This window comes from Diabrotica virgifera, chromosome 4 (assembly GCF_917563875.1).
Source record: "Diabrotica virgifera virgifera chromosome 4, PGI_DIABVI_V3a".
Taxonomy (NCBI): domain Eukaryota; kingdom Metazoa; phylum Arthropoda; class Insecta; order Coleoptera; family Chrysomelidae; genus Diabrotica; species Diabrotica virgifera.
The window spans coordinates 165,693,968-165,710,267 of record NC_065446.1 but is presented as its reverse complement, the minus strand read 5'-3'; the positions used below and the strand labels follow the sequence as shown (position 1 = coordinate 165,710,267).

Here is a 16,300-nt window from a genome sequence, read left to right as displayed (position 1 = left end):
GTATTAATTATATTAAAGTATAAAAGCAAACAGGATAGTTCGTTAAACAAACCTCACAGTGAACCATTCTGTACAAACAAGTGAACATTAAAAAACATTTTAGATAAAGAATGGACATGTTCCAGATTATTTAATCTTATAACACCCCCTCTGTGGCTTAGTGGCAAGAGAGTCTACCTTTGGATTCAGGAGATAGTGAGTTCTTATCTCATCAGGGGTAGGAAAATTTTCATTTATTAAAAATTAATAAGTGAAAATAGTTACGATACTCACCGGAGGGACCACAGACGTTCGGATACAATTAGCGTCTCTTTGTAAAGACAACGAAGTCGGCTTTACTAAGTAACATGACATTTACTCAACACACACTACACTTATCTGATTACAAAATCTACTGTACCACGCCAATGGCCATTCGTTGTCGAAGCATTAAGCTGAATTAAAAAAAATCTTATAACATAAGGATTATCTTGACTTCTAGACTATTTTATATCATAGATTAATACATGACTAACCTCTTTACTGGGATTTTTTCCAATAAAATTCAAATTATCCTGACTACCTCCAAAGTTTTCTATTGTCAACTGAGAGTCTTCGGATGTAGAGTTTCTTCTACTCCTCCGACCTGCGTAAGTGCTTTTCCTATTTTCTTCCCAATTACTAGGTCGTCCTGCAGCAACTTCTCCCCGTTCGTCCGCTTTGCTAGTGTTGTTCTGTTTCTCCTTGTTAGCCTAACGAATAAAATGGATAAAAAATGAATATAGTATTAATAAAATAACGTAAATTGCGCAAAAAACGTATTGTATAAAAAATAAACTAAGTAAATGAACGTGAAAAACGGAGATGTAAGTTTCATTATCACCACCGAATTGCATGAAAATTTGGATTTTTTATTTATTTGGTTCCACTTACCCTCCACTTCACTTTTGAACGTGGAGGTAAAAGCCAGGGCCGTCGCTACCATGTGTGCTAAGTGTGCATCGCACACAGGCGGCCAACAATAGGAGCGGCCAAAAGCAGGCCACTGATGATAATACTTTTTTTAAAACGAAAATAATTTCAAAAAATTTAATGTTAATAATTCAGATAATTCTGTAAACTCTAATATTCCAAACAATAATTATTATTATTACCTGATAATACTAAAATGCGTTCCATTTATCATATATAGTTCTTTTTTTCATCCTAATCTAAACAAAAATGTCAGAAAATATTATTTATTGTATGAACTACCCTTTTGCAGATAGGTATAGTTATAAAGCAGTTCCGGGAATATTTTTTCTTTCAAATCGTCTGGCGGCTTTCGGATAGCAACATCAAAATGAATTGATTGTTTCATTGGCACACTCTGTTCAGGACGTTACCCTAAAGCAAATTCGAGAATCTAAAGATGTTCCTATTATACTAGATTGTAGCCCAAATATAAAGCACGCAGAAAAATTAACAATAATTGTAGGAAGATGTGTTTCAACTTCAACACCAGTTGGGATATTTAAATACCTATTGGGCTCTTCTCCTGCAACGGACGTAACAGGACAGGTAACTGGACAGGGTCTCTTTGAATTTATAGAGAATAAACTGGAAGAATTAAATATAGATATGAATAATTTGCGTGGACTGGGTTACGATAATGGAGCCAATATGTGTGGTAAACACATTGGATTGCAGAAAAAAATATTAGAGAAAAATATTCTCGAGCATTTATATTCCCTGTTCTGCGCATAGTTTACATCTGGTGGCGAATAATGCAGTAAAAATAAGTGTTTTGACTTACTAATGAAGTAAAAACCTCACATGTAGGTAGGTGGTATATAATTTATTAAAAGTGTTTTGAGTTGGTGGAATTTTTTAATACTGTACAGGAACTATATATGTATTTTTTCGTCTTCTAATATTAGATGGAACATTTTATTAAAGCACCTTCCAAAGTTGACATTAAAAGCATTGTCGGGCACGCGATGGGAGAGTCGGATCGATGCAATCGCACCATTAAAAACCGAGATAAATGAAATATATGATGCTTTAGAAGAATTGCAAAATGATAACAAAAGGGATATGAATATAAGAACTTTAGCAAAATCCCTTAAAAATAAAAGTTGGAAATTCAAATTCATGTGTTCTGTTGTGGTGTGGCAAGATATTTTAAGTAAAATAAACGTGGTTAGCAAAATCCTTTAAAGTCCTAAATTTGACAAAAAATCTTCACTTGATGTACTTGATAATTTAAAAAAATATTTCATAACCAAACGTTTTGATGAACATTTTCAAAATTTTGTAATCGAATCCAGAGAGATCTACAGAAGCTAACATTGAAGAATATTTCATGCAAGAAGAACACTGCGTTTTGAGTATGAAGAAACTGATGTACCTATCACATTTCTTTAAATACTAGTATGTTTTTTTGAAGTGTTGGAAGGCGGGCGGCAAATATTAAGTTGCACACGGGCGGCCAATACTTTAGCGGGGGAGCTGGTAAAAGCCACCCCTTCTCGGGGATGAAAAAACACACATACGTTCAAAATAGGTAAGAAATGAATAAACTGACCAATTTTAAGCAACTTTTGTTCCTGTAGAGTTTTTTCACTAAGTCAATACATTTTGAGTTATTTACGAGTGAAAAAGTTCATGTTTTAACAAAAAGACCACGTTTTTAGACGGATTTCCGCAAACAACTAAAAAGTAATTAGTTTAACGAAAAAAATATTCTTAGCAGAAATGTAGCTCATAAAAATACGAAAAAAATGGCGTACGTATGAATTCTGTACACCCAGTAGAAGTAGAGATGTAGTTCATAAAAAGTAGATTCTTATTCGTAAAATTACAAATCGAATATTTCAACGTGAAATAATCAAAAAATGGAGCACGGAGAAATCTCATCAAAACGTTTTTAAAATATTTTAGTGCAGTCACTGAAGGCTTTCACCTACGATTTCGTTGAACCTCCATCGATTTTCGTGAAAATTGGTGAGCAGTTAGAGGATACCACAAGGAACAAAGGTGACATGATGCCAATTTGCGCTTTTACCCTGGAGGTGGATGCCACCCCTTCTCTGGGGTGAAAATTATTTTATTAAAAATAATACCATAAATCGATAGAGGGACAAATTCTAAGCAAAATTTATTATATTATGTTATTAACATAAATCAATACTTTTTGAGTTATTAAAGATCAAAATTTTTATTTTTTTCGTAAAAAATGCATGTTTTAAAGCTGCTTTTCACGTATAACCCAAAAACTATTAGCTTTTACAAAAAAGTTATTCTTACCAAAATTGAAGAAAATAAAAAATTGAATACACTATTCACTCAAAGTACTAAACTAATGTTAATTCAAAGTGAGTTACAGGTAATTGCAGTGGTGTCATGGCAAAATTAGCAGTGCCGGAACGCACTGCTAATTTTTGTTTACAAAACCTAAATTCTCTATTTCTCTATTTATTTTTTTTCTTTTCTTAACCAGTGCCGGAACGGCGTTCCCGCACCATGACACCACTGGGTAATTGAATGTATATTTTTTTCGATAAGTACTCAAATCTAAGTATTCGAGCTTAAATAACGGGAAAACGATGCATTTTATAAAATATACCTGTTAAACACTTATCAAAGTAATTCAGAATACTTAATAAATGAGCTCCAGAAGTTAATAGCATTAAAATTAAGCAAGTTATGATGAAACTAAGAGAACATTTTCGATTTTTTTGGAAAAAGTGAAAAATAAAACACACGCCATTTCCACAAAAATTAAAATTTATAGTAATCCTTACAAAAATTTCTTTGTATTAGCAGAAGTAATGATTTTAACAATTTTCACCGGTTTAGAATGCATATTTTTGAAAAAAAGATATAATTTAAAAAAAATCAGAATTTTTAAAATTATCGTCATTTTCATTTTCTTTTGATAATAAAAATACTAAAAAAAATATGTTGGGTATTTCATTTGATAGATATTTCTAAGTACTTTCACAAATGTTAAATAAGTTTATGTTATAAAATGCATCATTTTCCAGTAACTTAAGCTTGAATACTTAGATTGGGTACTCGTCTAAAAAAATATGCATTCAATTACCTATAACTCACTTTTAGTTAACATTAAAATGTTTTTTAGTAAGGAGTTTATTTAATTGTTTATTAGCTTCAATTTTGGTAATAATAACTTTTTTGTAAAAACTTATAGTTTTTGAGTTATCTATGAAAAAATCGGTTAAAAACATGTATTTTTCTTACGAAAAATTAAAATTTTTGATCTTTAATAATTCAAAAAGTTTTGATTTATTTTAATAACTTTATATAACAAATTTTGCTTAGAATTTGTCCCCCTATCTAATTATGGGGTTATTTTTAATAAAATAATTTTCACCCCGAGAAGGGGTGGCATCCACCCCCAGGGTAAAAGCGCAAGTTGGCACCATGTCACCTTTGTTTCTTGAGATATCATCTAACCACTCACCAATTTTCATGCAAATCTATGGAGGTTGAACGAAATCGGAGGTGATAGCTCATATCCACCTTCAGTGACTCCACTATTAAAAAAAACTTTATTTTTTTATATAAAAGTATTTAGCATCCAAACTAAACAAGTTACGCTCAATAAAAAGTAGATCCCTTTTTTGGGGGAAAAAAATCGTGAAAATCACGCCTTAATTACATCCAAAATAAAATTAATCGTTACCGCTTTAGAATATACTTTACTTATGTATTGTTTATATGAACTGTAAATTTCACGTTTCACCGGTTCAAAGTGCTTATTTTATTCAAATTTTCAAGCAAATGGTGACACGAAATAGTATACACGGTATCGCCGATAGTGAACGCACGTTCACTTAGGGCCGATTTATCATATGCAGATGCAGTTCAACTCAAGTTTAACCTGAACTTTTAATGAATGACAGTTAAAAGTCAAAATCGTCTTTCTAAATTCCCGTTCAAACGATCTTGGTGGTTTAAACTCCGTTCAATCTGAACGCTGAAATTTCAGCCGAGTTCAGATGATCTCAGAGATTACGCATGCGTATTATAGGGCTTTTCATTCACAGTCATTTGTTTCGAGCTTCTGTCATGTGTCACATAATATTAATATATCTACATCGTACGTTATTGGTATATGCCCATGATACAAACCAAAGACGTATGACGTAGATATATTAATATTATGTGACACATGACAGAAGCTCGAAACAAATGACAATCGATGAAAAGTCCGATTATTGCAATTTGATATGAAACACTGTCATAATATACAGGCTAAGTTATATTATCATTCAACGCTATTATACAGTGTGTCAATTTGAAAAGTTGCCACCCCCTATAATTTGGTCCCTATATAAAATCTAAAAATATGCAAAAACACGTCAAATTTATTTGTGAGGGGGACATTTTGTAGACCAGTTTTCAACTAAATTACATCAACCATCTAGCGGAGGCGGACACTACCCCAAAAATCTTTAATGTAAAGGGGGGTTGAGTGATACCTCATTTTAGAGGTCATTCAATTACCTTTTCAAAAATACCGCATACCTTATATTTCTTTTCAGTACTTTTGGAAAAATCTTTTTCTTTTCAGTACTTTTGGAAAAATCCTAAAAAAATTTTGGAGTTCTGAACTCGATACTTAATATCTTTACGGTTTTACTTGATTTTTCCAAAAATACTCCAAAAAAAGTTTTGGAGTTCTGAACTTGAACTTAATATCTGTATGGTTTCACTTGATTTTTCCAAAAGTACTGAAAATAAATATAACGTATGTGGTATTTTTGAAAAGGTAATCTAACGATCCTTAAAATGAGGTATCACTCAACCCTCCTTTCCATTAAAGATTTTGGGGGTTGTGTCCGCCCACGTTAGAGGGTTTATGTAATTTAGTTGAAAAGTGGTCTATAAAATGTCCCCCTCACAAATAAATTTGACGTGTTTTTGTATATTTTTAGATTTTCTATAGGGACCAAATTATAGGGGTGGCAACTTTTCAAATTGACACCCTATAGATGTGCTGTGCATAAAGACCAGATACGTGGTTGATCCAAGTATTTTTGTGAATCTGATATTTTTATCAAGTATTTTTGTGGTCAAGGTCAATTTGTTACGCATACACAAAAATACCTGTTCCAAAACCAAGGTTTATAGATAGGAGGTAGGTTGTCTCGTAACTATGTTGGCGGAAGCGAGGGGGAGGGGAAGAACTACGTCACTCGTACGACAAAGTCAAGGTTGACACTTGACATTTTTTGTTTGTGGTTCAAACCTAACCCTCTTTTTTATGTTATGGTTGCGTTTGCGAATATTTCTATATAATTTTCTTTAATATTTTTTATTTGTTTAATTTTTAATTAATACGTATACATGGTACATTTTTAATGGATTAGTGCTTGAAGGACAAATAATTTTTTGTATTTTAATCTAAAAATAAATTATTTATATTATTAGTTTTTTTCCTATGACTACATGATAAAAATGCTGCACATTCCAGAAAAACCATAATAAGTATGTAATTTTGCTAAACTTTTTCTACGTTTTGTTTTGGGTTTTTGTGCGAATTGAACTGTTTTCTCCATTTAAAACACACAATAAATGTTAAATCTTCTTCAAATCAATTCTATTTTTTTGTCAGCAGACTATTGATTTTTAAGGGAAAAATTGATATAATTATCAATATAAGAACCACTTAATATATCTATACCCAAAAAAATCCCAAAACATTGCAAAACCTAAGTTTTTGAACCTTTTATTAGCATTGAAACTTATGACAATTTCAAAAGTGCCGTACGGGTGACGTATTCCCGCCTTTAAAAAGCGAGCATTTGATTGGTCTATAGTTACGAGACAACCTACGCCCAATCTATTAACCTTGTTCCAAAACACCTGTTACACAAAAATACCTGTTCTTGATTTGGAAATCAGATTGTTATCATCCGTTAAATACATATCTAGGCATAACGATAAACGATAACATTATTTGTATTTTTGTTAGATTTATTTATAATTATTAAAATAACTGTTTGAATGTAAATACTTAAATTTAACGTTATTCAGATTGCAAAAGTTCATAGAAAATGGCGGCTACTCCACGTCAATTGCCATCTATTGGCATTTCTCGAAAGCTACTATAGTTTGTTTTTTAACCAAGAGGAGTGATTCAAATTTACCGCGCCGTAATGCTTGTTTCTAATTGGTCCAACCGCATCCACTGTTATTAAATTTTGACACTAATGACATTTATGAAATTTTGGCACTTCTGTCATTTTATAGGTTAATTAAGTATATCGGCGATTTTTTGTTTTCTGCATTATTCCTTTAATTTTTAGATTTTTAGTCTACTTAAAAACAGTTGTTTTTAGAACTATTTAGCGAAGTGTTAGTATAATATAATATGTATGGATTATCATCGAAAGCTGATATGATCAACGAAAAAAGAAGATGAATTTGGTGACTTTTCTAGTAACTTTCTTGGGTGTGGATCTGTCTTTTTAGTTTACTCCTCTTGGTTAAAAAATCAACTATAGAATATAGGGATTTTTGCATTGCCAACGCACTTTAGGCGTAGAACGTGAACCACAACTGAACTGGGCCTCGATTTTTGGCCCTTCGCTTCGTTATCGAACGTATTCGCTTCGTATCTGTTTAGTATACGTAGCGAATACGTTCGATAACGAAGCGAAGGGTCAAAAATCGAGGCCCTGTTAATGAGAATAGCATTTGCAAAATAACTGAAGCTCAAAAATGAACCTCAGTCAACTGAACTATAAATAGATTAACTTATGTAGTTATGAGAAATCGGCCCTTATAGATGTGCTGTGGATATTCGCTCCATGCGTGACCATGGTGGGGATACACGAAACGATGCCAGCGTCCATAGCGGCGAAATATGGCAATTTTTTTGATTCTTTTTAATGTCAGTGTCATTGTTTGTAAAACAAATTTTATGAAAAATTGTAAATAAAAGTTGCATATTTACCCAATTGTTCTACTAATAGCCAAAATAGTAAGTGTAGTTTTTATAGATCTACAATAATTACATATAAATTAGGGAAAAGATTTAAACTAGGAGGAGTAAACTCAAAAGACAGATTTACACCCAATAATGTCATAAAAATAACCAGATTCATCTTCTTTTTTTGGTTGACCTTGTCGGCCTTCGATGATAATCCAGTAATCAGTATCGGACAGCTTATAAGACATGCCCCGCGCACTCTAATAAAAAAAATGTAATCGTATTTATTTTCCTTCCAATTTGTCAGAGGCGCTGATGTCGGCATCGTGATAGGTGGAACATGACTTTTGACAAATCCTGCGCTATCTCGCCAATAGTATTTGATCTCGCTAACTCGCTATCTATCTGTGTTGTGTTCAGTGGTCGGTTATGTGTTTGTGTCACCATAAAAAGCTGATATTCAGTCGTGTTTTTTGATATTTTTGTTATTTAGTAATCGAGTACCTTTTTAAAGGTAAGTTTTTCTGATTGTAAGGTAGAGATTTTCTGATTGTAGGTACTGTTTATCCAACAGTTTTAAAATACACATTTTATTTCGCGTTTTGTTGTTAGGTCTAATGGCTCCGATCAGGTGTTGTGTGCAGACGGTGGAAAAATTCAACAAGTAAACATATGTTTAATCCAAATTAAATACTCATATTTCTATGTAAAATGTCACATTATTGTATAAATAAGTAATTCAGAAACAAAAGTTGTTTGTGTTGTACCTTTATTGTCCACTTGAATAAAATATTAAATATTGGAAGTACCCTATGGAGGCTATGATGTACCTAGCATGGAGGCTAGATTACGCCCATGCACTGTTATCCTTAATGGCAATTACGGTTCATTCTCTTTAATTCTTGACTAAACTGGAAAGGTGGCGCCACTAAAGACTTTTCCAAATGCGCATGTCATCGCATCTGCAGAAACTGCAACAGCGTTGCCACATTTAGTAGATTTCTACTTTTTTGGTAGATTTTTGATATTGTTTAAAAAATTCTAGTATATAGGCAATATTTTTTAGTAAATTTTTGGTATATTTCAACATTTTATTATGACTGAAATAAAATTTGCTTTTTATAGTATTTACCCCATTTCTAAATTAGTTTTCAGACATTTTGTTACAATTTCCCAATGTCATTACCGAAAATAAGATTCAGGACGTAGATGATGAATTTAAAGGCCGCGTCTCACCATCAAATAACAACATTGATCAAACAGTTTGAGCAAACTCCAGAAGTACGTCAAAGTGACGTCACAATTGCAGTTTTTTTGAAATTCTAAAAATCTGTGCTCTCACTATCAAGGCCGCGTCCCACCATCAAATAATTTGATCAAACTGAAAGTGACAGTTATTGACGTCACATCCTGAGTGTTCATTGTGGATAATAATGAAAAATTGTAATTTTAAATAAAGTACAAACAAGTTAGATAACTCAATACAAAAAATTTAATCAAACTAGACCGATAGTGAGAGCACAGATTTTTAGAATTTCAAAAAAACTGCAATTGTGACGTCACTTTGACGTACTTTCGGAGTTTGCTCAAACTGTTTGACAAATTATTTGATGGTGAGACGCGGCATTCAGTCTAGTTTGATCAAATTTTTTGAATTGAGTTGTCTAACTTATTGTTTGTACTTTATTTAAAATTAAAATTTTTCATTATTATCCACAATGAACACTCAGGATGTGACGTCACTAACGGTCACTTTCAGTTTGCTCAAACCAGTTTGATCAAATTATTTGATGGTGGGACGCGGCCTTTGTAGAGAAATGAAACTGGATTCTGGTGCAGTTTCAACAAACTTGCAGATTTCAAGTAGTAGTGCAAGCAGTATATATCAGGTGTTATTGAAGAGTTATGGCATTCGGTGAGCCTATTAGAAGCTAACGATGGAAAACTAAAATATCTAAGCATATGTAACTTTGCAAAACAAAAAATGTTGTGTTTACGTGTTTCCAATGTAAAATGCGAAAGAATTGTGTGAAGAATTTGATCCTGACATGCAGAAATCAGTGGATGACAAAATATTATATACAAATATTAAATATGAAACTGATAAAAATTAATTATAGTTTTTTCCCAGTTAAAATCTAAAAAAGTTTGTTTTTTTTACAAATATTCATATTACATTACATAATTTCTAGTTAGTCAGCTGTTGTTTTTATTATAAAAAGTCCTAAATTATATACAAATACGTTAATAAAGTTTTATAGTATATTTTAGTTTTTGATTTAGTAGATTTTAGCTAAACTTACAGACTACAGTAGATTTTCTAAATAAAATGTGGCAACGCTGTGCAGAAATGTCATTTTATTTTGTCTTGTCAATGGCATCTGATGACATCGTTGTTTGTTTACATACGTGTTTGGATTTATTTTATTAAATTGTTTTTTTACTTTTTACTTATAGATTAGCTATATATAACAAAGACTTTTGTTCTGTTACTATAAAGTAAAATATTCAGTTTGTGTGCAAATTTTTGAATCAATGGTGTTTAAATGCTGTGTACCAAACAGGACTGAGAAGTAAGGAATATTCTTTTGGGTTACTTTGCATCCAATAAAAATTTTGTGTTAATTTCGGCGCTGCCTTAATGTCAGGATTGATGTGTTTATAAACTCGGCAATGTTACAAAAAGATACTGGAAATATTTTAATTTTATTATGAGCTTTAATTTTGGTACTTTCCTGTAAATTGTGCCGTTAATTTTTTAAATAAATATTTTAATTTTTGAATTTTGTTTTTCTACCTTTCCTATTGTATGAACTATATTTATAATTGCAGTAAAAGACTCCATAATGTAATGCAAATTACAAAAAATAATCGCTAATGTAGAAACAATTGTCGATTATTTTTATAATTTGCATTATGTTATAGAATCTTGTTTTACTACAATAATTAGCAACAAAGCTTATTTGAACGTTTAAAATTCCCGCCATTGTCCATTTAGTTCATGACTAAACCGGACAGAGGGCGCTGTATACATTGCAATTTTACGTATTAAAGAGTTGCCTATCTATTCTACTTATATATACCTTATCTATGATTACGCCACTCTTCCTATCCAATCAACAACAAGAACGTTTAAAATTTCACACCTATCATGTCGAAGCTACAGACCACTTATGTGGAGGCCAGATTTGTAGTATCCTTCCAATTAACCAGGTGCTGAAATACGTGACATATTTTTGGAAGAGTAAGATCGCATTCTACCCAATCACACAACACTTTTTTCTATGTTATAAGACTAATAACAATAATTATGTCGCTATAGAGTTCTAAAAAAACAGCTTTCTTTTATAAATGAAGACTAATAATCGAAAAATTGAAGAAATAACTCAGAAAACACAAAAAATCGTCGATATAACTTAATTAGCCTATGCATGTTGTCAAAATTTCAGAATTCCATGGAGTAAACTTGCCTGCGGTTGGACCAATTACAGACAAGCATTACAGCGCGGTAAATTTGAATTACTCCTCCTAGTTTAAAAACGAGGATAGATTTTCCCTTTCTGATCCCTTTGGGGTTGAAAAGATAAATTGTGATGAATTTTTAGAAACCCAGTTCTTAATACTACATTCATTTTATACATAAATTGGAAAAATATCGTTAAAAAACTAATTATTATTAATAATTTGCAACTTCACAATATGTATTTATCATACTTAACTTCAATTTGTGGTCGCCAAAAATGTCAAGTGACGACGCTAGGTGTTGCGTCAGTCATGCACGGAGCGAATAGACGTGGTTGATCCAAGTAACTTTGTGGACAAGGTCAAATTGATACGCTTACACAGAAATACCTGTTCCGAAATACTGGTTTGGATATCAGTTTGTTATCATTCGTTAAATAGACATCTAAGCATCGATAACATTATTTGCATTTTTGTTAGATTTATTTATAATTATTAAAATAACTGTTTGACTATAAATACACACTTAAATTTTTTCATAATTCAGAAATTGGATAAAAAAGTTCATACAAAATGGCGCTACTCCATGCCAATTGCCATCTCGTCGCCTCAAAGCAACAGTAGGATATGTAAAAAAATGACTTTTGTGATATCCATGTCAAATGATTCGAAATAATCCCTTCTGTTGAGTGTAACACTAAGATAAATAAAAAGTGAAATACTTTTTTCATAATATTACATATCCTTGTGTAGCTTAATTCCGTTTAGCCCAATTTCTATAATGCAACACTAAGAAAACATACATAGAAATTTCGGGCTGATTTAAGAAAATGCAATAAGTTTTTACTTTCACGACTTTCAGCATCCGCTATTACCAAAACTGAGTCTGATGATTTTTTCATTTTATTTTTTTTTATTATCTTGCCAAATTTTTAAATTTTTGGAAAACAAGTATGCTCATGTTATAATTTATGTAATAACATGTTTGAACAACAAAATTGTTTTGTTTTTTGTATTAAAATGTGTAAAATTTTTAACAAAACTTTAGTGCAATATAAGTTTATATAACAGAAATTTACGGATATTGTTAAAAAACAGATTATCTTTGAGGACAACAGTAGGACAACTAACTTTTTTTCCAATTATTTTTCACTTTTGTATGAATTAATATAAATTGTTATGTGACGCAAGTAAAGTTAGGTACTCAAACAAAATTCCATGTAAATCCATTCAAATATAAAAAAGTTATTAATTAGTGAAGTTTCGTAAAATTTTCAATTGCGTTTTTCTCGAAACTACATTATATTACATATCCTACTGTTGCTTTGAGGCGACAATGTATTGGCATTTCTCGAAAGCTACTAAGATCTACAGATTTTTGCGTTGCTAACTAATATTAGGCGTAGAACATGACCTATAACTGAACTGAACTACAAAATAACTGAAGTTCAAGGATGAATCTCAGTCACTTGAACTATAAATTAACTTAGTTATGACTTATGGGAGATCGGCACCTAATAATGTTATTACATTAAAAATTGTTTCTTTTTTTTCTTACGTTTTTGAAGAACATTTGTATTTTTAGTAGATTTGTAGATTTTATTTTTGTCCAACTATAACAAATTGACTGAGTTACTAAAAAGTACACTTACCTTTAGGCGAGCAGGGACAAGAGGTTCTTCTTGGACAATAGACCTCAGAGTTGGTATATTCTTACTCTTGTGTACTACAAAAGAATCTTCGGATCCCAGTCGCAAGCTATCTTCAGTCATATCAGATACACTATGTTGAAGGGAGTTCGCTTTTTTGAGTGTCTGATGTGTAGGTGTCGCTCTTTGCACTAAAAAGGAGTATGCGTTAGACTTTATTTGTTATAAACAACATAAAAACCCCACAATGACATAAAAGCTCAATCATGATTATATGATATGACATAAATATTGAATATTTGAAAATTGATAAAAACCTTTGTATGAAGTTCAGAAAAAGTTAGTTTCAATTATGATATGTAATGACATTAATTGCCAAACTTCCAAATTAAATCTATTTTCTACATTTGAAAGAGTGCTTTAAAATATATTTTTTATATCGACTGATTTGTCCCACAGAGTATTTTTCAATGATCCATAAAGCAATATGGCGAACAACAAAAGTTAAATTCATTTTCATCATAAAAATAATTCCATCTGAACTAAGTATTCTATAGGGCTTTTCATTCACAGTCATTTGTTTCGAGCTTCTGTCATATGTCGTATAATCCGTGTATATTATTATTATACACAGATTATACAACATATGACAGAAGCTCGAAACAAATGACAATCGATGAAAAGCCATATTACGTGATACTGAAAATAATCTAATAACTTATTCTGCTCAGTCCTGATTTAGCCAGCCTCTTTTCAAAGCACTGACTTTACATTTAGAATATTACTTTAGTTAGACTTTCACCTCATGGGTCAGTAATGTTCGTATATAATCGATTTGTCGTCAGTATATAATCGATATATGCTAAATCGATATATGCTATCGATACGCTAAAAATAAAATATGAACTTTTACAGAATATAAGATATAAATGAAAGTACCAAGAATGATTGTACCAAAAACTAACAATATTTAACATACTGTAATTCAAAGTATCTATTAAAATGTAAAAGATGTCATAATATTAAAAGTATAAGTTAAATCAGTAGAGGCTAGAATAAGTTCAATAGAATAGGGGAGATATGGTTCTTCTCAGAGCCTTCTTTCAGTCGCGACCTATTGTTACCAGGATTGGCACATGTGAACATTTTATGAAATTACAAGTATTAATTTTATAGCCATTTGAATCAAAAATAAACGTGTGTTAATATTTACTTTTGTATAAACCACTGTAAATTGGTTTGCTGAACAATAATTAATAGTTATTCCAATTGCATAAGATCAGATTTTTAGTGATTGTGAAGTCCCTGTTAGCAAATATTGCATCTTGAAAAAACTTGTTCTTGCCTTTTTAATGCGATCACAATCAATGGGATGTGGGTAACAAATATGTAGACAAAAACAGAAAAGGACTGAAAAAACAGCTAGAAATAATAGCAAATAGTCTAGAAGCAAAGAAAGTAAAAAGACAAAAGGAGCATTGTAAAGTTTTGGACCAATTTTTGAAGAAATACAAAATGGATACTTTTGGGGGATACAGCCGATACACATATAAAAATGAAATGAAAAAAAATAGAAAAGCGAGGAATAAAGGAAAAACTAAAGAACAAATAATACAAGACCCAACAGAAAAAGAGATAAAAGAGGTTAAAGGAACTCGAAAATAAATTATAGAATATAGAGTTATAGAAAATCAGGACTTATTTTAGCACAATTAATTTAAAAAAATATGGCTGGGGCATGTGTTGCCCATTCCAAAGTAAAAAGGGGTTAATATCACTGGTGGGAAAAATAGAGAATAAAAGGCAGAAACGCATTAGAGTTGCGGACGCGACTCGACTCGTCGCTGGCTAGTCTAGTTCAGGTTCTTTACATTGTTTTTAATCTTCAAGAACGAATTTGGAAGCCGCGGACGAGACGAGGACTTTAATGAGAATCTCAATTCCTTCACTGTCTTGTTCGCGACGAGTCACGTCCGCGACTCTCTAATGCGTTTCTGCCTTAAGAGGATCGGTACGTATTTTCGGCTGCAATGCTATTCAAATGGGGATTCATTTTTTTCGAATCCTGAGAAAACTAATAAGTATTTTTGAAAAATTTAAACGCAGAATGAAAGATTACGTTATTAGCGAGGGCCGAAAGTCCCTGAGAACTTCTGTAATGTTTATTTTAATAAGTTACAGGGGTGAAAAAACTAAGAGAAAATTTAGTGTGATTTTTAATTTCAAATATCTCATTCAAAAGAAACTTTTTATTTATTCTAAGGGACTTTCGGCCCTCGGTAATAATTTAGTCTTTCATTCTGCGTTTAAATTTTTCAAAAATATTTATTGGTTTTTTCAGGATTTGAAAAAAATGAACACAATGCCGTGGTATTATTTTCCAAATCTGTCTTTGTCTTACAACGCACTCAACCGAATATAATATTGTCAGCATATATTGTCAGTCAGACACTGACAATCAGTGACAATTTTAAATATTTGACATTGCATCGGGAATATTTTGAGAAATTGATTAAATATTATTGATATATAGTGTATTTGATAAATAATTGATTTAAGACGTGAACTTAATAAAAAGTAATTTATTGTGTATTATTTGTGGAAGATCCAAGCAGAGAATACATCAGATATATCCTGTGATCCAAGTATTTTGTTGTTAGAGATGTTCAAAATTGTAAGCGTTCCAAAATAACAACATATTATTAAAAAATCACTTTAACACATTTCCTCTTTTCTCGATTGATTATTAGTTTTTGTTGTACAAATAAATTATTACAATCACTGAAAACATAGTTAGTGAAAAAATTATCACATTTATTAACTGAATTAATAATTTGCAATTATAAAAATAACAGTTATCCAAGAACATTCAAAAGCCGTCTCTTTAAATTAATTATGACATTTTCAAGTAGAATGACATTCTAGTAATGTTTACATATCCACACCAGTGTGAATTTTACTACACGTAATTTGCCGTGTAAAAACAGAAAAAGTAGGGATACACGTAAAATATTTGCGAATTATGTACCCATAGCCTTAAAAGAGGAAGTCAAGAATATGATGGATAGAAACTGTCTAATATTATTGTAACTTCCCTATTGACTTTTCTGCATGATATATATTGTGATAAATCAAAAATGAATAACCATTTTCAATTTCGTTGCAAAACTAAAATACAGCCGCATCATATTCTAGTCCAATCAGAGAGTGCAGCAAGCATCTCTACCGGTTTCGAAACTTATTAGTCTCTCATCAGGAGTCACAT

General features: G+C 31.3%; 1 protein-coding gene across 3 annotated transcripts in view; it reads right to left on the bottom strand.

The window, feature by feature from the left end:
• The window catches only part of LOC114332661 (patronin), a gene marked incomplete at its 3' end in the record, with an annotated part of 223,071 nt that overhangs the window by 42,439 nt on the left and 164,332 nt on the right, over positions 1-16,300 (bottom strand). For all 3 annotated transcript variants that reach the window (XM_050649770.1, XM_050649771.1, XM_050649772.1), the window contains 2 exon segments: positions 516-731; positions 13,039-13,226. In XM_050649770.1, coding sequence (XP_050505727.1) covers positions 516-731; positions 13,039-13,226 — 404 coding nt within the window.